This window comes from Nycticebus coucang, chromosome 4 (assembly GCF_027406575.1).
Source record: "Nycticebus coucang isolate mNycCou1 chromosome 4, mNycCou1.pri, whole genome shotgun sequence".
NCBI lineage: Eukaryota > Metazoa > Chordata > Mammalia > Primates > Lorisidae > Nycticebus > Nycticebus coucang.
This window is the reverse complement of record NC_069783.1, coordinates 139,040,313-139,063,392: the sequence shown is the minus strand read 5'-3', so window position 1 is coordinate 139,063,392 and position 23,080 is coordinate 139,040,313. Positions and strand designations below refer to the sequence as shown.

The 23,080-nt window shown below is 56.0% G+C and overlaps 1 protein-coding gene across 9 annotated transcripts; it reads left to right on the top strand.

Annotated features, from left to right (window-relative positions):
- The first annotated feature begins 274 nt into the window (after window positions 1-274).
- Window positions 275-23,040, top strand: SMTN (smoothelin). 9 transcript variants are annotated; one of them, XM_053586893.1, is made up of 20 exons: window positions 275-438; window positions 2,195-2,309; window positions 6,982-7,130; window positions 7,687-7,780; window positions 7,873-7,951; window positions 8,035-8,132; window positions 9,062-9,382; window positions 9,468-9,540; window positions 10,143-10,214; window positions 10,299-10,808; window positions 11,004-11,176; window positions 14,229-14,381; window positions 14,471-14,546; window positions 15,499-15,663; window positions 15,765-15,827; window positions 16,001-16,076; window positions 17,009-17,182; window positions 17,349-17,466; window positions 18,372-18,523; window positions 22,732-23,040. In XM_053586893.1, the coding sequence occupies exons 2-20, from the start codon at window positions 2,259-2,261 to the stop codon at window positions 22,880-22,882; spliced, it is 2,748 nt and encodes a 915-aa protein (XP_053442868.1). In that variant the 5' UTR covers window positions 275-438; window positions 2,195-2,258; the 3' UTR covers window positions 22,883-23,040. The 9 variants fall into 9 exon arrangements, with proteins under 9 accessions (XP_053442868.1, XP_053442869.1, XP_053442872.1 ...); XM_053586894.1 differs by lacking the exon at window positions 22,732-23,040 and adding an exon at window positions 19,449-19,613 and having other exon boundaries at window positions 291-438; XM_053586898.1 differs by lacking the exon at window positions 275-438 and adding an exon at window positions 13,059-13,151 and having other exon boundaries at window positions 2,239-2,309.
- Window positions 23,041-23,080: the final 40 nt, after the last annotated feature.

Sequence of the window (23,080 nt, the reverse complement as noted above, 5' to 3'; positions counted from 1 at the left end):
TCCCAGGCCACTTTCCCCTCCTCAGGGCGCCCTCCTAGACTTTAGCTCAGAGCCTTAGTCCCCCTGCCGAAGTCCACCAAACCCACAAAAGGCAGCGCTGCAGTTGCGCCACGCCTGGCGCAAGTCTCCAACATCTTTGGCCCGCGTGGGGCGGGGCCTCCTTTGGGGCGTGGCCATAAAATTGAATTTCTCCAATGGTGTACGAGGGTGGGCGGTACCCAACCAAGGATTGGCTGGTGCGGCGGGGTCGGGCGGGGCCAGCAAGACGGCTGGCGCGGCAGGACAGGCGGCTTTCCACAGAGGCGTCCAGGGGACGGTTGCTGAGCGAGCCTGGGACACCGGCTCGCGGCGCCTCCCGCCTGCCCCTCTCTAATTCGTCTGCCAGGTCCCGAACAAGCTAACCCAAGCACGTGCCAGACGGGTGGGCTGGACTGAGAGGTGGGTGTGCCGATCTCGGGGTGGGGGGGCAGGGCTCCTGGTGCCGCCCGGACGGATTCAGGGGCAGTGGAACCCGGATATCTGGACAGGGGTTCTGGAATTCTCAGACCTGAGAGTTTCAACCTATCTACGGGAGCTCTAAGCCATGGAATGAAATTCTGAGACCCTGGGAGAGGCTCCGCGCCCCCCAGGGGCGCCACTCTGTCCGGCAGATACCCTGGGGAAGCTCCCACATACCCCTGAGGCCCCTTACAAAATGTCCAGCGACCCCAGACTGCCTAACAGGGAGCCAAGGGACTGGAGAAGGGTTGTGGTTGGGAATCTTTGAGGCCTAAGAGACTTCTTACAGTCCCCTGGATGTCCTAGATTAGGCACTAGGGACCTCAGAGCCTCAGAAGAAAAGACGTGGGGGAATCAGAGTATCCACAGATTCCAAGGCTGGTGACCCCCACAGCTACAGTCTTGAGGCAGTTCACCCCGACAAAGTAAATAGATAAGAAAAAAAGGACCCTAACAGAGGTTGGGAGGTTGATACCCATCTGAGCCTACCAGGATGGGAGAAACAAGCAGTGGCTTGAACAGGCAGAGTCCCACATACCCTAACTGTGTAGATTAGTACCCACCCCCATCCCCCCAGACCCATCCACCAGATTCGGTGACTTGCCAAGTGACTGTTCTGAAAAGGGGGAAGGGATATGATTGAGGGATGAATCAACGTGTGTGTGGGGTGGGGAGGCATCTTGGGGCCATTTCAATCACCATACATCAACTAAGTACTTACAGTGTGCCAGGATGGGCACTTATATTTCAGAAAGACATTGATGCTACAGTAGGCTGGAGAGAGCTGCACTGGGAGGCTGGGCCAGGATTTGGGAGTACCATTTTGACAGCAGGCGAGCAAGAGGGGGTGTCCTGGGCCCTTGGGGACACTTTGGAAGGGGACTTCAAAAGCTAGAAGTGACTGAAGTTTTAAATAAATCCCTCCCTGCCCCCTGAGTCTTTGGGTTCTTCTTTCCCCTGTGTCAAATTCCTGGCCTTCTCCGATCTTTTCAGTTTGCCTAAAATCCAGAGGTTGGGTGGGTCAGCTTCTGAAGGCCTTTCCAGCTGGGGAATTGAATTTTAAATGTGTGAATTGGCAAAAGGCTCTGGGTGCCTGGGAGCTTTGCTTCATGAAGTCAGGACAGTTAGCAAGGGAGAAGGCCAGGAGGGGAGGAGTAGAGAGGGGTGTGTGCGAGCACTAGCTCCAAGATAGGAAGACACAGTGTACCTGTGTGGCAGCAAAAGATTTGGATATGGGCTCAGCCCACAGCCAGAGGCTGAGCTTTCAGAGTGGGTGAGGGCTGGTCAGGCCCTGGGGATGGGTGGGTGGGGCAGGAAACTGTGGAGACTGGCTTGCACCCCCTGGTGGTAAGCACAGCTTGGGTGGGCCTTGCTGGGCCCTGGCTTCTCAATCCAGGTCCCTGCCTCCCTGCTTGAAGTTTAGACAGGATGACTACCAGCCCAGGCCACACAGCAGACTGGCAGTGAGCTGGCAAGGCTGGAACCAGGGACCAGTACTCTGGTTTGGTGAATTTTCCATCAAACCACCCTAGGGGAGAGGGCAACTCACAGCCAGGAGCCACGTTACAGGATGGGATAGCAAGGATGGAACAATAAGGGATGCTCATGTGTTAGAGAGGGAAACTAAGGCACAGAGCCTGAGTGCCTGTGGTTTCTAAAACCCTCAATAGGTCTGACTCATATCTGTCTCTTGCAGAATCCTCTGAGCTGGTGACAGGTGCCACAGGCACTGGAGACAGACAGAGCTAGAGGTGAGCGAGATGGCAGACGAGGCCTTAGCTGGGCTGGATGAGGGAGCCCTTCGGAAATTGGTAAGTGGCCCCATCACCCCACCATGGGGATGAGCAACCAGGCCAGAGAGGCAGGGCAAATCCAGGTTACCTCTCAGTTGGCAGGAAGAGGTGATGGGGAGGGGCCAGGGAACAGGAGTAAACTGGTTCCATGTGGCTGATGCAGAGGCCCCTGTGGCATGTGCCTGTCCATGCCAGGTGCTTAAGCCTGGTCCCTCCCAGCCCCCCACTGCCACCACCTGTTTAAACAGTAACTGCTGGGGACTCGCCCATATGCAGCCACAGGTGTGGAGAGGTTGAATTTGCCTCTCCCAAGCAACAGCTTGGGCAGTGCCCACCCCTGGAAGCTGGCCCAATGATAATGGTACCAGCCATGATTAATAATGCCAGGGCATGGCGGGGGTCCTGGTGCACCATCTCACAGAATTGTCACAGCAGTTCTGAACACCAGGATACTGTGACTTAGGTGAAATCACCTGCCCAAAGAGCACCCATCTAGGAAGAAACTGCAGCAAAATTGTAACACAAAAGAGTCTCTGGGGGACTAAAAATCTTGGGAAAGTCAAGGCTAGAAGATGCCTATAAGAGAGAGACAGGCTTTATAGGCATTTATGGTTTTGTGACTTTTATTTTTTTTTCTCATTTTTAATCTGTCATTTTTCTACTGAGTCTAGGTTCCTTTATCAATAAACTGTGGGGGTAGGCAGGTCAGGGAGAGATATGCATGAACACAAAATCTAGATCCTGGGGTTAGCATGGGAATGGAATGAGGCATGGGTTAGATCTTGGGGTTGGGGGAGGATAAGGCCACTCCATCCCTTTCCCCAGCTTCTTCCATAGTGCCTCATCTACCCCCATGTATAAAAAGGCTGTGGGGCAACACAGGAGGGCAGGGAATGTGCCCACCAGCAAGGACACTGCAGCAACTGACCTGGAGAAGGAGCAGAGCTCCACCCCCCAGCCCCTGACCCTTGTCCAGGGGGGAAATTAAAGATTTACCTTCCATACAAGATACGTGACCTACGCTACCCCCATACCGTTTTCATGGAGGCAGAAGCTGAAGCCAGCCAGCTTACCCCCAGCCACTGGGCAGTGCCCCGCTGCTGCCATGACCTCTCTAAGGCACGTGGCCTGTGTGTCCTCGGACCAGTGCCTTAGACTCTTTGGATGTCTGCCACTGACATGGCTGTATGCAGCCTGAAGGGGATGGTGACGGCTTGTCAGCTCGACCTCCCCTCAGGAAGTTCCGGTCCTAATGGGGGTAAGGGGCTGGTAGAGACAGAGCGTTCCAAGCAGAGGGAAAGCCAGGCCAGGTCCCCAAGCATCTTCATTTCTAGGAGTCCACACCAGGTCTTATGGTTCTCCAGCTACCACCACCCACTCTCATGGACACTGGAAAGGGATTTCTGAGAAGCAGCTGGAGCGGTCGCTTAAGTCAGGCCTCCCCAGCCCCACGCCCCCTCTTTGGAAAAGGATAGATGGGACCCTCCCCCGGCCCTATCCCGTCTCGAAACCGCAATGCCCTCCAACGTCTTTCCCACCCCTAGACTGGCTCCTGCAGCACTGGGCGACCGCCATTGCCGCGCACCGGTACTGCCGAGGGTCCCACCCCGCGCGCCAGGCCGGCCCCCGCCGGCCTCCTGGCAGGGACTAGGGCGTCCTGCGCCGGGCTCCTCCCCGCGGGGCCGGGCCGTATAAGGGGAAAGCTGGGCCCCTTGGTCTGTCCTTGCACCCCAGCGTCAGGCGGATTTGGGTACACAGGCTGCCGCTTCCGGCCTCGGCCCCCCGCACATTCCTGAGGACCCGGCAGGGGACTGCGCTGAATGGGGGCCCCTGGGGCCGCGCACGCCACGTGCCTCTCCACCTTTAGCCGGGACGCCCTCCGCTTCCGTCCTGGGTTCAAGTTCAGGCTCTGACACTCACTAGTTGGATGACCTGGGGAAGCTGCTTAAGTTCTGTGAACTTCGGTTTCCTCTCTCTGTAGGCACAAACATTAAAGCATGCGGTAGCCGGGTCTTCCAGTCTGGCTCACCCCTAGGTGCCTAATGCGGGGCTGGTGTGGACAAGCGGAAGGAGGTGGGGCAGTGGGTGCCTGGTTGAAACTGGTCGCTCCGGAGCCTATCGGCCCTCGGCGCCCCTTGCTGAGGCCTCGCTCTACTGCTGGCGAGTCACTGGTGGGCTGCTGAGGAAGCTAGAAATGAGAGAATTCTCGGAGAGGTGCCTTCATTGTGCTGGTGGGGAGATCGAGGCTCAGAGAGACATCAGGGCCTGCTTGAAGTCCCCAGCAGCGACAGCAGAATTGTACCCAGTGGCCCAGCCCTCCGGGAGGAGGAAGCACCCTCTTTCCTCCCGGGAGAATTTCACTGGGCAGTTTAGGAAATCACCCCATCCCTCTCCCCTTCCCCCAAAGAGGACAATGGTACTTTGTACTTCCTTCCCTCCCTCCCACAGCCCCTTCCTTACACAGCAGTGGCGCCTGAGAGGGCAGGAACAGCAGGACACTCGGCAGGGACACTGTAGTCCCTTTGCTTCTACACCCACAGGGAAGAGTCATGCCAGAGGGTGACCAGTGGAATGAGGTTGCCAGCCCCCAGCCTTGCCCCACCCATTTCAGGAGAATCAGAGGGAGGCTCCCATATCCCAGATGGGGGACACTGAAGCTCCCAGGAGCTGCCTTGCAGATGTGGCCAAGTTCCTACATCAGGCTTTTTTCAGGGTCAAGGACCTCATCTCTGGAGCCCAGAGCATTAGTTATGGGGACCCAGGAGACAAACTGCTAATCATTGCACCTCTGGGCATCTTTACCCTCTACACAGGAGGGGCTGGACCAGCTGTCCCCTCTGGCCCCTAATCTCCAAATGGATCACAGGGGGTTTGGGGCCTGAGGCCAGGACTTCAGGTTAGGAAAGTGAGCCCCATTCTCCCTTTCTGTGCTATAAAAGGTTCCCATGGGCCTCAGGGCATCTCTAGTCCAGGCTAGTGGGGTACCCAACACAGTGCCAGGGTCCTTGAGTTTCCCACCATGACAAATAGACCACAGTAGCAGAGCTATCTTCGGGAGAGGACAGGCCTTGAATGTCCGGCCTCAGTTCAGGTCATTTGACCATGAGCAAATCTATTCTCCTCCTTGAGCCTCAATTTCCTCACCTGTCAAATGGGAATAATAAAGTAGGGTTTTGGTGAGGTTAGGACAAGTGGGGAGCTCAGCACAGGGTCTGATACACAGTTTCTCAAAAATGGTACTGATGCCTCTGGGTGTCCTTTCCTTCCCATTTGCCCTCTCTACTTTCGCCCTCCTCCTAACTAACTAAAACTAAGTGGGGATTGGGGAGGGTGCTTATTGCCATCTGGAGCCAAGTAGAGGGGACCCCTAGTCACTGCTCCTATTCCCACCCATTGATTCCCACTAGAACCAGCTGAGTGTTCTGTCCTGAACTTCAAGGGACTCTTCCCATAGGTCCTCAGGCATGTGGAGCCTGGAGGGCACTGTCCCTAAGGCCCTCTCTCTTCTCTTCAGCCAAGGCTAAGTTGGCTTAAGGCTGAGTTGGGCCCCACATTCCCTCCTATAACCTGTTGACTCCCACTTCTGTCACTTGCTTCCCCACTAAACAGAAAGGAATGATAAGGGTTTGGGGGCTAAAAAGGAAGGGATTGGAAGGTTCCTTGGGGTGGGAGACAGAGAAAATAACCCTGCTTTTATTTGCTCTCATCTGGTTGTCAGACCCACCCTGGAGGCTCATCTCTGCCATTGTCTTCCTAGAAGCCTCTGGGCCAGTCCTCTCTCTAGAGAGTGGTTCTCAACCTTCCTAATGCCATAATGTATTTTCATTGTTAAAAAGGGGTGGTGACCCACAGGTTGAGAACCACTGAGCTAGACGGTCCATGGGGCGAAGGTAGGGCTCTACCAGGTGGAGGTATAGGGAGACAGCAGGATTGGCTGACTCAGCCCAGAGAAGGACCTAGTTAAAACAGCCACCTCCAATTTCCCAGGGACCAAGGGAGTAAGGAGCTGGTGGGAGCACCTGTCACCCAGGAATGTCCTCTCTAGGACCCCGGGTAGCTCCTGATGTCAGGTGCCTTATATAGCTAAGGGAATGGCCCTCCCACTCCGGGCCCTGGCTCCTTCATTGGTGGCTTGGGCTAGGCCAGTGCAAGGGAAAAAAATAGCCTTCAGTCAGGCAAGAAGTTAGGACTCTTAAGCACCTGCCCCTACCTCAGTTTCCTCATCTGTGGATGAGACGGCCAACCCCCAAGAGGGCTATGTGCTTTGGGAACTAGACCATGGGAGACTCCCTTTTCACAGGGTTACTTCCTCCTCCCTCTGAAGTAGCTGCCTGACTCTTGGAATTTTGATGGAGGGCTCCAAGGGGCAGGAGTTGAGTTCCTTCCTTCCAGGCAGGAAGAAGTGCCTGGTCTGGCACCTGGCACTTGGCACAGATGAGCAGTTGCTGACTGCTCCCTCATAATCAGTGAGCTATGAACCACAGATTAAAGTGGGCTCCCTAGGAGCCCTGACACAGTGAGTTAGGTCTCCCCTTAGGATCCTGGGTGGGAGGCAGGCACGTGAAGGGCTTGGGGCACAGGGAGTACAGACAGGCCACTCATTATGCAGGCAGAGCTGTGGGCAGCTGGTGCCAGCCCTCTGCCTCTAGCAGCCAAAATGACCTGCCTCTCGCCCCCGCTTGTCCTACAGCTGGAGATCACAGCAGATCTGGCAGAGCGGCGGCGCATCCGCTCAGCCATCCGGGAGTTGCAGCGGCAGGAGCTGGAGCGTGAGGAGGAGGCCCTGGCATCCAAGCGCTTCCGTGCTGAGCGGCAGGAAAACAAGGAGAACTGGCTGCAGTGAGTGGCAGGGGGTTGAACATGCAGGTGATAGGGTGAGAGGCTCAGCTTGTGTGCATGGCAGGAGTGAGCACAAGCATGTCTGCTGTGTGTGCATAGCAGTACGTGCACACTTTTGGAATACAGAGGGGTGTTTGTGGGCACCTGCTGGTATGGACAGCACATCTGAGCATGTGGTATTAGTGCCCATGTTCCTGGGTATACATGTATCAAGGTGTAGTCCGAGAGGGTGCACAGCTCTTGCCCTTCTACCAAGGTTCTGGGTACTCTCTTCTGGCTACTAGCCTGTATCCTCCACTGCCTACCAGGCGTCCTCAAACTTTTTAAACAGAGGGCTAATTCACTGGCCCTCAGGCTGTTGGAGGGCCGGACTCTAGTTTAAAAAAAAAAAAACTAGGAACAAATTCCTATGCACACTGCACATATCTTATTTTGAAGTACAAAAACAAAACGGGAACAAATACAATCACACCGCTTCATGTGGCCCGTGGGCCGCAGTTTGAGGACCCCTGGCCTAGACATTGTAGAGGTAGTTACAGTCATGATGTCTCTGCAGTTCTCAGCAGAGGGAAGCCGAGCAGCGGGCTGCCCTGGCACGGCTGGCAGGGCGGCTGGAGTCCATGAGTGATGTAGAAGAGCTGACCAAGCTGGTGAGGCCCAGGCCAGGGCAGGGGTTGGGGGTAGGACAGGTGAAGACCTGGACTCTCCAGCCTAACACCTGCGGTCTGTCTCTCACCTGCAGTTGCGAAGTGCCAGTGAGTATGAGGAACGCAAGCTGATCCGAGCCGCCATCCGCCGCATACGGGCTCAGGAGATTGAGGGTAGGTGCCCTGTCCTGGCCCCACCTCTGCCCTGCTTCCCACCTCCCAGGCTCTCATCTGACACTTTATCCCCTCTCTTCCAGCTGCCACTTTGGCTGGGAGGTTGTGCAGTGGGCATGCTAACAGTGGCTCAACAGAGGACAGCAAGGGGCGGGCAGCACATAGGCTAGAACGGTGTGAGGTAAGGAGCACGGTAGGATGGGACTGTGGCCCAGTGTTCTGGGCCCACAGATACCAAAGGCATAGAGTGCCTGTGGTCTTTGCTAGACTGGTATTTAAATGTGAGGGCCCCCCATTCTGTTTGGGGGACACTGGGGCTCTACGTTAGGCCTCTGCCCACTCTTTGGGGCAACATCTGGCCACATGTCCCCGACTCTAGACTCTTTCTCTACCTCTCTTCCTCTATACTGCCCCCAAGTTCCTATCCCTTTCTCATTACCACCCTTTTTGGTACTTCTCCCACTTACACTCTCACCCTGCCATCTAGTCACCACTCTACTGCAAGGGATCTCTTAGAAATGTAAATCTTCCTGGTACTTCCCCTGCTTAAACCCATCCCAAGGCTGACCCTCACCCACCAGACAGCCCACATCCTTACCTTGACTTAGTGGGGCCTGCATTGTCAGCTGACTTCTGGAGCACTGTCTACAGAGTTGTCTCTGTTCTCCTAGGAGTGTGGGTGAGATTAGGCTGTGCACGTTCCCTAAGTGGCCAGCAGAGGCCGCTGGGTCCATGGTGGTAGCAGTATCCTCCCCAACCCCTCCCTTATTAACTAGGCTGAGGCAGGGGATCAGGAACCTTCTTCTCTCCAGGGCTCCTGTTCCAAACAGGTCTCCTATCATCCCCAACTACTGACTTTAGGACCTGGTGCTGTCTGAACCACCTCTGGGTAGGCAGTGCCAAGAGATTGGGAAGTGAGGATCAGAGACTTCCCCTAGCGTGCCAGTGCCCATGCGTGTGCAGGTGTGCCCACAGGAAGCCATGCCCAGCCCCTCTGCTTTGCATGCCCTGCCCTGGGCACCGGCCAGCCTGACCCTTAGTGAGTGGAGGTAGCACTCAAGTTGGGGAGCACTTGGGGAGCCTCAGTTGCATCCTATGGGTTCCTTGCAGGTACCAGAGCAAAAGGAACAGGAACAGCAAGCAGAGGTCCCAGAGTCAACCCCGACCCCAGAAGGCACCAGTGATGATGTGACCACAGTGACACTCCTGCTGCGGGCCCCAGCTGGAGGCACACCCAGCTCACCTGTCTCCCCCAACAGTTCACCCACCACTACCTCTCCTGAGCCTCCACTGGAGCCTGCTGAGGCCCAGTGTCGTGCAGCTGAGGGTCCAGGAAGGCCTGAGCCACCCCCCAGCCCACCCAAGGCTACCAGCACTGAGCCCCAGCAGTCTCCAGCATCTCCCAGCACTGAGAGTCAGGTGGTCAACAAGGTGAGTCTGAACAAGGGGCAGGGATGCCAGGCAGGTGAGCTGGGTCTGGGAGTCGGGCCCTGCCCATGCTGTGTCTCCTCTGCAGCTCCTGTCTGGCCCCACAGAGCCCCCTGCTGCCCAGAGCTCCACCAGAGACCCCTCTAACAACAAGAGAGCAGGTGAGGGTCCCAGCAGGGATAGCAACAGGCATCTACCTTCCCCTCCCCCAGCCTCCTTTTCCCTGCCTGGAGAATGGGCTCTTGTGCCTGGAGAGCTCCAACCTTCTCAGATCCCTCCCCTAACCCCCTCCCTAACCCCTGAGGCGTCCCCGCCCCCCAGCAAGGCCCACCCCCCCACCCATGGCCAGAGGCCTCCCTGCAGCCTTGAAAGGCAATGGGCCTCAGGCACATTCTTTTCCCCAATAAGGGAGTATGCCCATCTCCCAGCAGGAGCCATGGGCAGCACTGGCCAGGAGGGTTGTCCCCCATCCCCACCAGCAGGAGGATCTGGGCACCCTTCCTCCAGCCCAAGCCTAGTCCTGGCCCCCAGGAGTGTCCAAGTCATCCTGGGGTCAGTGCGGGGGGAGGGGGAAAGGAAGGAGGTGCCCATAGGAGAGTTGCAGCTGCTTAGAAAGGAGGGGATGGGGAGGCTGGGGAGGTTGGGTACAGAAAGGGGTTGGGGGTTAGGGAAGTATGGAGGAAAGGAATGTGAAAGATGGACCTCCCATCCACTCTCCTTTCTCTTCCCCCATGCGGCTACCACCCCCTCCCCATCCTGCCAGACCTGGCTGGATCCCGGCCCTGCCAAAGCTCTCTGTCTGTGCTCAGCCTCCACCAGCCAGCCCAGAACCAAGGTACTGCCTATCATCACCACCCCCAGCCTCTGGGCAGTCTCTGTCCCACCCAGTCACTGACAGCCCTCTTGTCCCTTCTTCTAGAGTCCACCCCCCTTGCCAGTGGATCTTCCCCATTCCAGCGGGCTAGCTCTGTGCGTGACCGCGTCCGCAAGTTCACATCTGATTCTCCTCTGGCTGCTAGGCTCCAGGACGGCCCACCTCGCACTGCCCTAGGTTCCCTGACCCCCACAAGGCTCCTGGGCCCCTCCCTCACCAGCACTACCCCTGCCTCCTCCAGCGGCTCCTCCTCTCACCGCCCCAGTGACACCCCTTCTGGGTTCAGCAAGGAGCAAGGAGGAACAGCCCGGTCCCTGGCTCAGCATCTGAACTGCTCTCAGGAGGAGGGCCCAGGAGGGTGGGGCTTAGCTGCCAGGCCCCTTGAAAACAGAGCAGGGGGGCCCGTGGCCTGCTCAGAGGAGCCCAGTGCCCCACTGCCCGTGGCTGCTGAGCCAGGAGGCAATATGAAGACCACATTCACCATCGAAATCAAGGATGGCCGTGGCCAGGCCTCCACGGGCCGGGTGCTGCTGCCCACAGGCAACCAGAGGGCAGGTAGGCCTCCCTACTGCCCCCACCCCCACTGCTGGGTATGAGTGCCTGCAGCCTCAGCTCCACATGTAGGACAGGTGCTGCAGCCACGGCTCAGGTATCTCCAAAGGGTGTGCTGGAAATGAGGGGCATCATCAGCCTTGGCTGGCACTGCCCTCACCCCACCTGATCCTGACAGCAGCCCTTCTCCCCACCCAGAACTGACGCTGGGACTGCGGACACCCCCTACCCTCCTTAGCACCAGCAGTGGGGGCAAGAACACCATCACCCATGTCAGCGGCCCTGGGACCCTGGCCCGGCTGGGCAGTGTCACTCACATCACCAGCTTCAGCCATGCCTCCCCTGGTAGCCGAGGAGGCTGCAGCATTAAGGTGAGCCCCTCCTCACCCACCAGCCTCACCATCTGTTGACCCTACATGGATCACTTAAGAGTGGAAGGCTAGCAGGGTTCCTCTGCTCTCCTCTCCCCTAGTGCACACACAGGGAAACTGAGGCCTAGAGGGAGGGTGGCTGCTCACAGTCCATAGCCAATTGGTGGCAGAGGTAAGGCCAAACCATAGTGTATCAGCCACCAGATGTGTCAGAGTGCCATTTTTATGTTGGCCTTATGCTTCCAATAGGCTGATCTCTGACTCTCATTTAAAAATTGGTTAGTTCATCCAATGGGGATGAACCTCAGATGGGGAAACTGAGGCTCAGAGAGGGTGGTAGGGGCTTGCTTCCCTCTTGCTGTGGCAGCCCCAGTGCCCCTGCTCCTACCCCACTCTGCTCAATACCTTGAGGTGTAGAGCAGCTCATCTGCTCATCCAAGATCAGCTTGGCCCATTAGGAGATTAAAGATTAGCGATTAGCATCTGCGTCAACCTCCCTGTGGAGGCTGGGCAGAAGCACTGATGGGGGACAGACAGGCAGGGGGACGCCAATCAGGTGAGGCAGCAGCAGCCCAGCAAGTGCCACGGGAACTGAATACGCAGCACCTTTCCATTATTCATTCCCAAGCCTGGGATCCACCAGCTGGGAGCTCAGCCGGGGCAGAGATCCCAGCAGGCCACCCAGCTGCCCAGGTAATGCCCTCTATGCTTAACCACGGACTGAATGGGACTTTGGCTGCGGTGAAATGGCTAGAGCCAGATTTAGGGGTCAGGGAGAGAGTGAAGGCAAGAATTGCCCTCTGCCAAGGGACTGTTGGGGAGAGGACCAGCTGAGACCCCTGAGGTGGTTGGGAGGTGCCACAGTGAGACTGGCTCTGACACCACCAACTTCTCTCAGTTTACCCATCTAGAACCAAGGGGATGCAGCTAATATGCCTATGACATACTTGCTCAAGATCTGTGGTTGTTCTGAGCACCATGGCAGGCCAGAGAACATTATCTGAGACATTTATTTCAAACCAAAACAGTTGTTGCACCAGATTGCTCCAAGTCCCCACTTCCTGTGCCTCATTTTCCCCAATTAAAACAGCATGGCATAAGGGCAAAGAAGTGCAGGTTCTGGAGTCTGGCAGACTGGATCCTTAAAAGCTAATGTATGTGGTGGCTCAGACTGGCCCATTCCCAGTTCCCTGCCTCAGTTTCCCCACCTGTGAGGCATGGGGCTCTGGTCTTAGTAATCCTTCAGAAGCCAGGCAGTCTTGCTGTGCTGCAAGTCTGTCATCTCTGCAGGGCTAGCGCCAGGCCTGGCACTTTGGCAGGCCACCCCTCCCCCTCACCCCTTCCACAGAGGAGCCCAGAATAGGTTTCTATTTGGGCCACAGCTCCAGCTGGCTGGTGGTGGGCTGGGAGGACAGCAGGGGCGGGGCAGGCCCGCTGCCCTTGCCTTCGCCCTCAGACTAGCTGAAAGACTCAGTCACTGGTAGCCAGAGACAGCAGCCCCTGCCACCATCCCACCATCACCCCCAGTAGAGATCCTACCAATATCATGCCGGGGGTTCCAGGGCCTGGGCCTGAGCTGGCTGCAGCCCTTGAGGAGCGTTTGGCCCGGGCACTGGAGGAGCTGCATGCAGTGGCTGAGGCAGGCCGGGCAGCAGTGACTCAGGCAGCCGAGGCAGCTGTGGCCACCGTGGAGCCAGTGGCCCGGGCAGCCGAAGAGCTGCAGGCAGAGACAGCAGCACTGAGCCAGCGGCTGGATGCACTGAGCAGGCAGGTGGAGGTGCTGAGCCTACGGCTGGGGGTCCCACTTGTGCCTGACCTTGAGCCTGAGCTGGAGCCCAGTGAGCTGCTCCTAGCTGCTGCAGACCCTGAGGCCCTCTTCCAGGCAGCTGAGGATGCAGGGACCCCCATAGCCCACCCACCTGCCTTCAGCACACGCCGGCGGTCCTCTGCTAGCACTGCCCGCAGCAGCTGTCTTGTAAGTCCCCTTGGGTTATGGGAGGGGATAGTTTTGAGCCAAGCTATGCCTCTGCTGAGTGACCTTAACTGTGTCATCACCTTCTCTGAGCCTCAGTTTACCTCTCCGTACCACAGGGGACTGGAACACTAGTGCTCCAAGACTGGGGTGAGAGGGCTCTAGCCCTGAGACATGTGTGACAGCTGCCCTGGCAGCCCCTGACATGGCCCAGCCCCCAGTGTCAGCCCCACCCACCTACCCTGGCCAGGCCAAGCCTCCTTGAAACAGCTGCCACCTTGGCTCTCCTTACCCTTGTAACAGATATAAAGGATCTGCCAAGAGGGGAGGGCCTGTAATATTTGGGCTAGAGCCTTGTCTTGGGCTAGGGAGATGCCCTGGGAGGGCTGGGGGGCTAGGCCCCTTAGAGGGTGGTTTCCAGCAGGGGTCAGTTCAGGGGTGGGGGTTAGTACACACATAGGGGAAAGCTTCAGAGAGTTTTTGGCTCAGGGCAGCTCCAGTAAGACACCTGGTCAGAGCCTATGGGCCCTGGTCCAGCCCCCTTGGCAAGGGGCACAGGGGGCATGTGCTGCCTAGGCACTGGCCCAAGAGGACCCAGGCCTTGGAAAGTGGCATGACAGAGCAGAGCCTGCCTGGGAGGGTACTGGGAATGAAGAAAGAACTCTGTTCAGAAGTTAGGCAACCTGCAGCTCAGACCTCAGACTGTATTGAATTTATTTATAGAGGGACTGACAGCAAGTCATTCAGCTTCCCTGAGCCTTGATCTTCCCTTCTGTTATAGGGACAGTAAAATCCCTCACGCTTATACAACACTTACTACCGAATGAAAGTCATTATTACTGCCACTATTGGTTGTATTAATATGATGCTGGGTACAAGGGAAGCCCTGCAATAAGCCTGGTGATGCCTCTTCCCTGAGGCTTGGCACCAACATGGCCATCCTTGGGCAGGCAGGCTGGCAGAGTAGTGGTTATTTTCCAGGCTGTACAGCCCCAGGATCTGGTGTCCCTGTCCATTGGGAACCTGGTGAGTTTCACCTACACCCTTGCTCAAAGCCCATAACGTCTCTCCACCCTGCAGATGGAACCAGAGCCAGCAGAGCCTCCCTCTGCAGTGGTGGAAACAGCCAATGGTACTGAGCAGACCCGGGTGGACAAAGCACCAGGTGGGCGGAGCCCACTGAGCGCCCAGGAGCTGATGGTTATCGAGGATGAAGGGGTCCTAGACAAGATGGTATAGCCAGATCTGGTGGGCTGGGGGGTTGGCAGGGAGCAGGGACAAGCAGGCACCAGGTGGTCAATGACAGGGGATCTATACTGCAGCTGGATCAGACCACAGACTTTGAAGAGCGGAAGCTTATCCGGGCTGCGCTGCGTGAGCTCCGACAAAGGAAGAGAGGTAGAGAGCCAGTGTCCTACCCTAGATCCAGCTGCCCCATTCCTCAACTGCTCCCCTCACTCGCTGGGGTCCCTGTATGGAGACCCCAGCTCAAAAACTGCTCTACTCAGCTTCTCTCTAGATCCAGCTGTTCCCTTACCCCTTTCCCCTTGGAGCCAGCTGCTCCCTTCCTTAGCTGCTTCTCTTCCCCTGGACATCTTAGCTTCTGCCCCCACCCAGCTTCTCTTTTCCTGGACATAGTACTTCTGCCCCCAGATACAGCTATTCTTTCCTCTCTGGACACAGCTATTCTTTCTCTCAGATTCTAGATTCATCTGCTTCTCCAAATATTCTCAATTACTCTAGCTGCTTCCTCCAGGGCCCACTGATAGCTACACTAGCCTCCATCCCCACCCACCTTCTTCTTTAGACCCAGTTAACCCACTTCACCAGCTTCTCTCCCAACTACTCTTTTTTTTTTATTATTTTTTATTTTTACATATACATGTGTTAATTCGTCTCCCAACTACTCTTTCCTGGACCAAATTGCTTATCAGATTCCTCCAATTACTCCATCCTGAATGTAGATATTTGCTCCTCTAGCCGCTCTTCTCCCCCTCAAAGACCCATTTGATGATTAGCTCAGCTACTGCCCTCATCTAATTTCTTTTTCCCTGGACTCGGCTACTCATTCCCATGGAAACTCCCTTCTTAGGTCTAGTACTCCTTTGAGTTCAGCTAACCCATATTCCCTAGTGTCTGAAGGAGTCCATAACCCCCTCCCACACCCCACTCCCTGCCAACTTATACCTGTCTCCTCACACCCCCAGCTGCTCCTAGAGAAGTCCTTGTTACCTCTGTCATTAGTGTTTCTAACAAGCTGCCCTCTGTCCCATCTTGTGTTCCCCCTGTGCCTGTTCTGTGTGGGCATTGGGTGGCCTTTCTGTGCATGCATGGGGCATCCCCCACCCAGACCAGAGGGACAAGGAGCGAGAACGGCGGCTGCAGGAGGCACGGGCTCGGCCAGGGGAGAATCGCAGCAACACAGCCACAGAGACCACGACGCGGCACAGCCAGCGGGCAGCTGATGGCTCAGCTGTCAGCACTGTTACCAAGACTGAGCGGCTTGTCCATTCCAGTAAGGAGCCAAGCAGAGCTCAGGGCTCAGGGTGGCAACCACATCCTCCTCATAACCCAGTATGCCTCTCACATCCTTCTTCTCACCCCCTACTCCTCCAGATGATGGCACAAGGACAGCCCGCACCACCACGGTGGAGTCAAGTTTCGTGAAGCGCTCAGAGAGTAAGGCCACCTGGTGTCGACCTGTGCCTGCCTTCCTGCCTCCTTGGGCTCTTCCTCAAGCTTTCTCTCCACGTCTTCGACTGTACCATCATTCTCTCTTCTTTGCCTGTGGCTATCACCATTTTTCCACACAGCTTCCTACCCCCTTATGTGGCTCTCCTTCTTTTTCACAGATGGCAGTGGCAGCAGCACAATGCAAACCAAGACCTTTTCCTCATCCTCTTCGTCCACATCCAAGAAGATGGGCAGGTGAGCATGTGCACCCACTCCCAGACCACAGAGGACCTCCCTGTGTACCCATTCTGCAGAGGGGTAGACTGAGGTGCTGAGAAGTGACAGGTATATAGGCAGGGAGGGGCAAAGTGAGAGATCACTCCTGCTCGCTTTGTGATCTCTCTTAGTCCTCAGCCACACCTTGGGGAGGTGGATGCTTAGGGAGGCCAGAGACTTGCTTAGGGTCTCACAGCTCTGAGTGGCAGCAATAGCACTGAACCCTTAGAGAGGATTGCCTACCACAGTGAACTTCCTGGTGGCACTGCCATTTCCCAATGTCTACAAACCAGGTCCTATGTCCCAGACCACCTTTACTCCTTAACCCCATGAAAGAGTGGTACACCCCTTAGTGTCATGCTGGGGCTGACACTAAGCAAGGACAGAGTCTGAATCCAGGCTGGGAGTCAGAGGGGTCCAGGGACTTTAAGTCAGGGAGACCTTGTTCAAGTTCATCCTTTATGTATTCTTTGAAATTTTAGGCAAGTTATTTCTATGGGGCCTCAGTTTCTGCATCTTTAGTGGAAATGGTAAGAGTCCCTCCCTCCTCTTGCTAAGTTTAAAATGCCATGGAGGAAAGGTTCAGCAGACGTGACTATTAGTCTTAATACCATTAATATTATTATGCTTCTTATCGTGTTTATGAGTGGCTGAACTCACCTGTAACTTGATGGCACAGTGAGCCTTCTCAGAAAACTCCCTGGTGGATGGGAGAGAGCCAAGCCTGATGAAAACCTTCTTGTTGTTTGAGCCTCAGTGTACTCCTCTGTAAATTGGGTATGATGAGTAAGACTTCCTTAGGGGTAGTGGAGATACTGGAACACTGCAAGACCCCTCTCTTTGCAAGTGGTAGCCAAGGCTGGGGAGTATCTCTCCTTCCCCGGCCTAAAAGTCGCCTCCCCAACACCTAGCATCTTCGATCGCGAAGACCAGGCCAGCCCACGACCCGGCAGCCTGGCGGCGCTCGAGAAGCGCCAGGCGGAGAAGAAGAAAGAGCTGATGAAGGCCCAGAGCCTGCCCAAGACCTCGGCCTCCCAGGCGCGCAAGGCCATGATTGAGAAACTAGAGAAGGAAGGCGCTGCGGGGTGAGGGCGGAGCCTGTTTAAGTGGGCGGGGCCGGAGGGCGGCTTGATCTGTGTGTGGTGGGAAGGATCAAAAAGTTACAGAAGGCGGGGTCCGGAGTCAGTGGGCTGGGCCGACCTGATGCTGCGCCACCTGTAGTTTTGTGACCTGATCCTGACACCTCCACAGCAGCCCAGGCGGACCCCGAGCAACAGTGCAGCGCTCTACCAGTTTTGGGGTCCCCAATGCCAACAGCATTAAGCAGATGTTGCTGGACTGGTGCCGAGCCAAGACACGCGGCTACCAGGTGAGCCCTAGGATGCCAAGTGGTCCAGAGCCAGAGACCTTCTTAGACCCCTGCACAGCACCTCCTGCTTGGCAGAACTCCTTTCCATCCCCCTGCGCACTTCACAGACACATGTGACCTCACAGGGAACATCAAAAACCTTATTCTGGAATGCGGAACTAGGCTCATAGAGGACACATGACATGCCCTGGATTCCAGATAAGTGATTAAGTGACAGGGCCTAATGACAGGGTGGTGGGCACAGTTCAAGGCCAGACTCCACTCTTGGAGTCCCCTCCTCATTGTTTTGTGGGGGACCCTCGGTAAGTTTCTTTAAAGGGGGCCAGCTGCAGAGGCTCACATCTGTAATCCGTGCACTCTGGAAGGCCAAGGCAGGTGGATTGCTTCAGGTCAGGAGTTAGCAGCCTGAGCAAGAGTGAGACCCCATCTCTTCTAAAAATAGAAAAATTACCTGGGCATTGTGGCAGGTGCCTATAGTCCCAGCTACTTAGGAAGATGAGGCAGGAGGATCGCTTGAGCCCAGGAGTTTGAGGTTGCAGTGAGCTATGATGATGCCATTGTACTCTAGCCCAGGCAACAGAGCAAGTCTCTTATCTCAAAACACACGCACACACACACAAATATCTATAAATGATATAAGGCATGAAGGGGCATGACCATCGCCATGGCTGGGTGGTGCTGGGCTTCTCAGTTGCTCTGTCCCCCCAAATCTTAGACATAGTAGGTGACAGACCAAGTTGGAGAAGACTCGCATCCTGACTGCTCAATCATTGTGCAGCCTTGAGCAAGCTACAGGGCTTCTCTGTGCCCAGTTGCCATAGGTCTGGAATGCCAAAACACTGGGGAGTTGAGGGCATAGGGGCGCTGCCCCCCAGGGTCTTGACCAGTCCTCCTACCATCCATAGCACGTGGACATTCAGAACTTCTCTTCGAGCTGGAGTGATGGGATGGCTTTCTGTGCCCTAGTGCACAACTTCTTCCCTGAGGCCTTTGACTATGGGCAGCTTAGCCCTCAAAACCGGCGCCAAAACTTCGAGGTGGCCTTCTCGTCTGCCGAGTAAGTGTGGGCCCCAGCACTTTTGGTGTCACTGGGCATTGGGGCCAGCCCCAATTGTCCTGAGACCCACTGGAGCCAGCCACATTGTCAGTCAGCAGCTGAGACCCCCTGCCCCAGAGAGTCCCTGTCCTCCACCCCTGCCCACCTGATGCTGAGCGTGTCAGGTGCCTGCCGGAACGAAGGAGCCTCAGGCCCGCCCACCAGGTGGCCCTGTCCATGTCCCCTCCATCTTCCCTCTGCCCCTTTCTCCCTCTCTCTCCCCTTTTCTCTGTTCTGCTCTCCTCCCACTATCACCAGAGCTTTCTGCTCCCACGGGATCCCGGCTGGAGATTCCAAAAGGAGGCTCTGGCCCGGGCACCGTGCCCGCCCAGCCTATATAGGTGCTACCAAGGCTTATATAGGACATCCACAAGCCCTCCACTTTGGAATCATTGCCCCGTCTGCTCACCTCACCCTCAGCACCCTCCTCCATCTGTCTTTCCTTCTCTCCTTTTCTCTTTCTGGTTCCCCCCAAATTCTTTCCTCCTCCTCCCCCCACCTCCTTTCACGCCTCCCTCACCCCCCCTCCTGGGGCACAGCCCTCCTCTCCAGCCTCGGGGCCAACTCCATTGCCCCCCCACCCCGCATTCCCGCTTGCCCCAAGAGTTCTCTGCACCTGTGACTGGTTTGCCCCCACCCCTGTCTGCATTGCACACCATTAGCGATGGGTAGTGAGCAGCACATCCACGGTGGGGAGGGGGCATGCAGGGGGGCTGGCAGATTGCAGCACTGGGAACGTAACTGAACTCATGTCTCTGTGTGTGTATGTGTGTGTCTCTCTGTTCTCCTTCCCTCTCTTCTCTGCCTCTTCCCTTTCTTACCCACCTGGGTCCTGCTCCCTGTCCCCCTGCCCCCTTGCCCCTTCCCGGCCCCCTACCCTCCCCAGGACCCATGCGGACTGCCCGCAACTCCTGGATACAGAGGACATGGTGCGGCTTCGAGAGCCTGACTGGAAGTGCGTGTACACGTACATCCAGGAGTTCTACCGCTGTCTGGTCCAGAAGGGGCTGGTAAAAACCAAAAAATCCTAACCCCTGCTTGGGGCCCCACGGTGAGAAATGCCGCCTCTCCCACCTGCCCCATTTCACCAGAATCTGCTCAGCAGGACACAGAGATAGGGGCCTAGGAGATGGGTGGAGGAATCAGGGAACCCTTAGAAAAGCCAGAGGAACAAGACATGGCCCTGTCTTCTGGTTGTTGAGGGATTAAGCAGGTGAAACCACTCTAAATGGGCAGCAATGACTCAGGTGAGCAGGACTGTGATGGGGGACATCCAGGGAAGCACCTGACCCAGGCTGCACGTCTGGGACTATCTGAAGTAAATGCAAACTAAACTGGGATCTGAACAAGTTGAGGCTAAAGGAGGGAGAAGGAGCTCCAGGCAGAGAGACCAGTCTATGCATAGGGCCAGGGATGAGAGGTGGAGGATGTGGCATACCCATGAAGGAAAGGAACTTGAGTCTGGGTGTGAGGGAGGAGAAAGGGGCCACCAGCAGTTTAAACCTCCTTCTGAGAACAGCAAGAGCCATAAATATTTCCAAACAGGGAGGGATGGATGTGGTCAGGTTAGCATTCTAGAACAATCCTTGAATGAGGCCTGGATGAGAGATGGGATGGACCAGATAGCTGTAACAAGCTTAAGAAGTAGAGTTAGGGGCGGCGCCTGGGCTCAGTTGGTAAGGCGCCGGCCCCATATACTGAGGGTGGCGGGTTCAAACCCGGCCCCGGCCAAACTGCAACCAAAAAATAGCCGGGTGTTGTGGCGGGCGCCTGTAGTCCCAGCTGCTCGGGAGGCTGAGGCAAGAGAATCACTTGAGCCCAGGAGTTGGAGATTGCTGTGAGCTGTGTGAGGCCACGGCACTCTACCGAGGGCCATAAAGTGAGACTCTGTCTCTACAAAAAAAAAAAAAAAAGAAGTAGAGTTAGGGACAGGCTTTCTGATAGGTTTCCAGTTTGGGAACTGGAGAGTTGGTGGTGCCATCCTCTAAGGTGGAGAGATCAGGAGAAAGGCCAGTTCAAGAGGAAGAAGTTTCTAGTTGGGGGGTCTGGCATTGCCTCTCTGGCCACCTCACCTCAGAGCCAGAGTAGAAAATTCACATCCTGAACTAACAGCCCCATCACAGACAAGGAACTCAGAGAGGGAAAGAGGTAGGCTTAGGGTTTCCCAGGGGTGAGTGGGGAGTAGGTCAGAGCTGGGGCCTGAAACTAGAACTCCCGGCTCCCTGCTTAGTGTCTCTTTTCCTTCCCCTATCACTGTTTTCCCACCCATTTTGTAGAGAGGATTAAACATAGAGGTTCAGAGGGAGCAAAGGAATGCTGAGTCAGGGACAGAGCTAACTGGGAGTACATTCAGATGCCCCACAGGCCTGGAGACATTGTAGGGGCCAGCCTATGTGTGCACACATACATTCAGAGGAGCAGTGCAGGTGAGGGAAAGATGGGCTTGGTGCTGTCTCCAGGTCATATATGGACTTAGGAGCTGCTGGCCAGCAGGCTGGCCTGGAGGGAGAGGGGCTCAGCCCAGCCCAGCTCAGCTCTAATTTAGTTGGAAAGTGTGACTCAGCTGTGTTGTTGCTCAAGTTGCCTGGTGTTTGGCCTATCACTGAGACAGCCTGAGCCCTAAGCCCTGAGCCGTGAGCCCCAGTGTAAACAATGGCTTTATAAGGTCTCCAGGGAAGGCACCAGGGTTGGAAAGGAGCTCCAGGTTGGGGAGGGAGGCCGGAATCCCTGGGAAAATAGCCATGGCTGGAAGAAGCTTGCCTCTGGACCATGGTACAGCTGGGGAGTCAAACCTGGTATGGGGCAGGAGTGACCCCAAGGGCACACAGCAGCAGCAGAGCCAGGAACCTCTGTGCTTCCAAGATCTCAAGTGAGGTAGGGAATGACTGTCCCATTATAAAAAGAGGAAAACTTAGTTACAGAACAAGGCTTTATCTAGCATCTATAGCTGGTCAGTGGTAGAATCTGGACTGAAACAGGTTTTCTGCTTCCTAACCTCCTTCCTTGAAGAAGTTAAGGTGAGCTGGGAGTAGGCCCACCTTGACACAGTCTCAGGTTTGACCATGAAGGCCCAAGATACAAGGTGGTCTTGGACTCTCAGGTGTCTTGGGAATAAGAACAATTCTTGGCTTTATGCCTTCCCTGCCAAAGGAAACGCATTCAACATTGAATGTTTGGTATGTGCTGGGCATGTTAGATGGGAGAGAGCAAACAGGGAGCAAGGCAAAGAGGTCTTACTTGGGGAGAGAAGGGAAAAGGAACCAGAGAGCAGATGCCAGCTGTAGAGTTCTGGGGCTGTCAGTTGCTTAGTGGCAGCAACCAACGCACTCCAGAGAGGGGGAAGGGCTCTAGGCAGGTGCCCAGGGCTAAGGCCTAGCCCTGCACTTAATTAAGCTGTGTAGCTTGAAATAGCTTCTCTGCTCTGTGATTCAGTTTCCCTATCTGTAATGTGAGGCTAGCACTTTGAAGGATGGTGAGAAAGTTGTTCCCATCCCTGAGCATGGTCTAGTTGGTATTGGCTGAGATCCTCATCTGCCTTACCTGCTCTACTCAAGGCAGGTGATAAGGGTTAATGAACCCACCCCCACACACTTCCTAGCATCAATCTCCAGCAGCAGAGCTTCCCTCTCCCCCCAAAGAACAGGTCCTTGGGCCTCTTGGCAGGAAGTACCAGGTCCCACAGTGAGCAGATAATCATCAGAGGACCAAAGGTTTGTGGAGTCCTGGCCATGGGAGAAATATTTATCAGTGGTGAGGCCCCTCTGGGTGCAACAGCCCAGCAGGGAGGCCTGTACCAACTAGTGTGTGTGCCGGTGAGAGTGAGCAGAAGGTGGCCTTCCAGAGAGGCCATGGGCAGCATCTGGAGCCAGGCCCTCCCCAGGACGGGGAGAAACTTGAGACCCAGCACCTGCCTGACAGGAATGGGCTCTGTTTTCCCCCTATCTCTGCCTCCACCTGCCTAGTTCTGCTCCCCTACAGAGGCACCTCTGGGCTTGGGTGGATGCGGCCAGGGGCTCCCTGCCTTCCTAGAGGTCTTTTCCCCAATCAATGAAGAGTCTGGAGTTTTTGAAAGACCAGCAGGCTACAGCAATGCAAAGACCTTGAGGTAGAGGGGTGCTGTAAAAGGCTGGGCCAGCGCTGACAAACACCCCCGTGCCCCCTCCCTGCAGGATGCTGGTGGACTGCGTGCCCCTGGTGGAGGTAGAGGACATGATGATCATGGGCAAGAAGCCCGACCCCAAGTGCGTCTTTACCTACGTGCAGTCGCTCTACAACCACCTGCGGCGCCACGAGCTGCGCCTGCGCGGCAAGAATGTGTAGCCTCTGCCCGCATGGCCTGCTGGCGGCAAGCTGCTGCCCCACCCCGCCCCGCCCCACCCACCGGGCACAGTCCCTTGGTGCGCCTGCCCACCGCCGCCCTGTCTGTCACGACACCCTCCCCCGCACACGCAGCGTTTTGATAAATTATTGGTTTTCAATGACCCTGACTCCTTTCTGCCTCTCGGGGGTTGAGGGCAT

Bases quoted from the DNA above. Each gene is read 5' to 3' on its own strand.
- SMTN (XM_053586898.1), top strand. From the start codon at position 2,259: ATGGCAGACGAGGCCTTAGCTGGGCTGGATGAGGGAGCCCTTCGGAAA. The intron at 9,383-9,467 runs GTGAGTCTGAAC...TCTCCTCTGCAG, and splicing joins AGAGTCAGGTGGTCAACAAG to CTCCTGTCTGGCCCCACAGA. The intron at 16,077-17,008 runs GTGAGCATGTGC...CCCAACACCTAG, and splicing joins ACATCCAAGAAGATGGGCAG to CATCTTCGATCGCGAAGACC.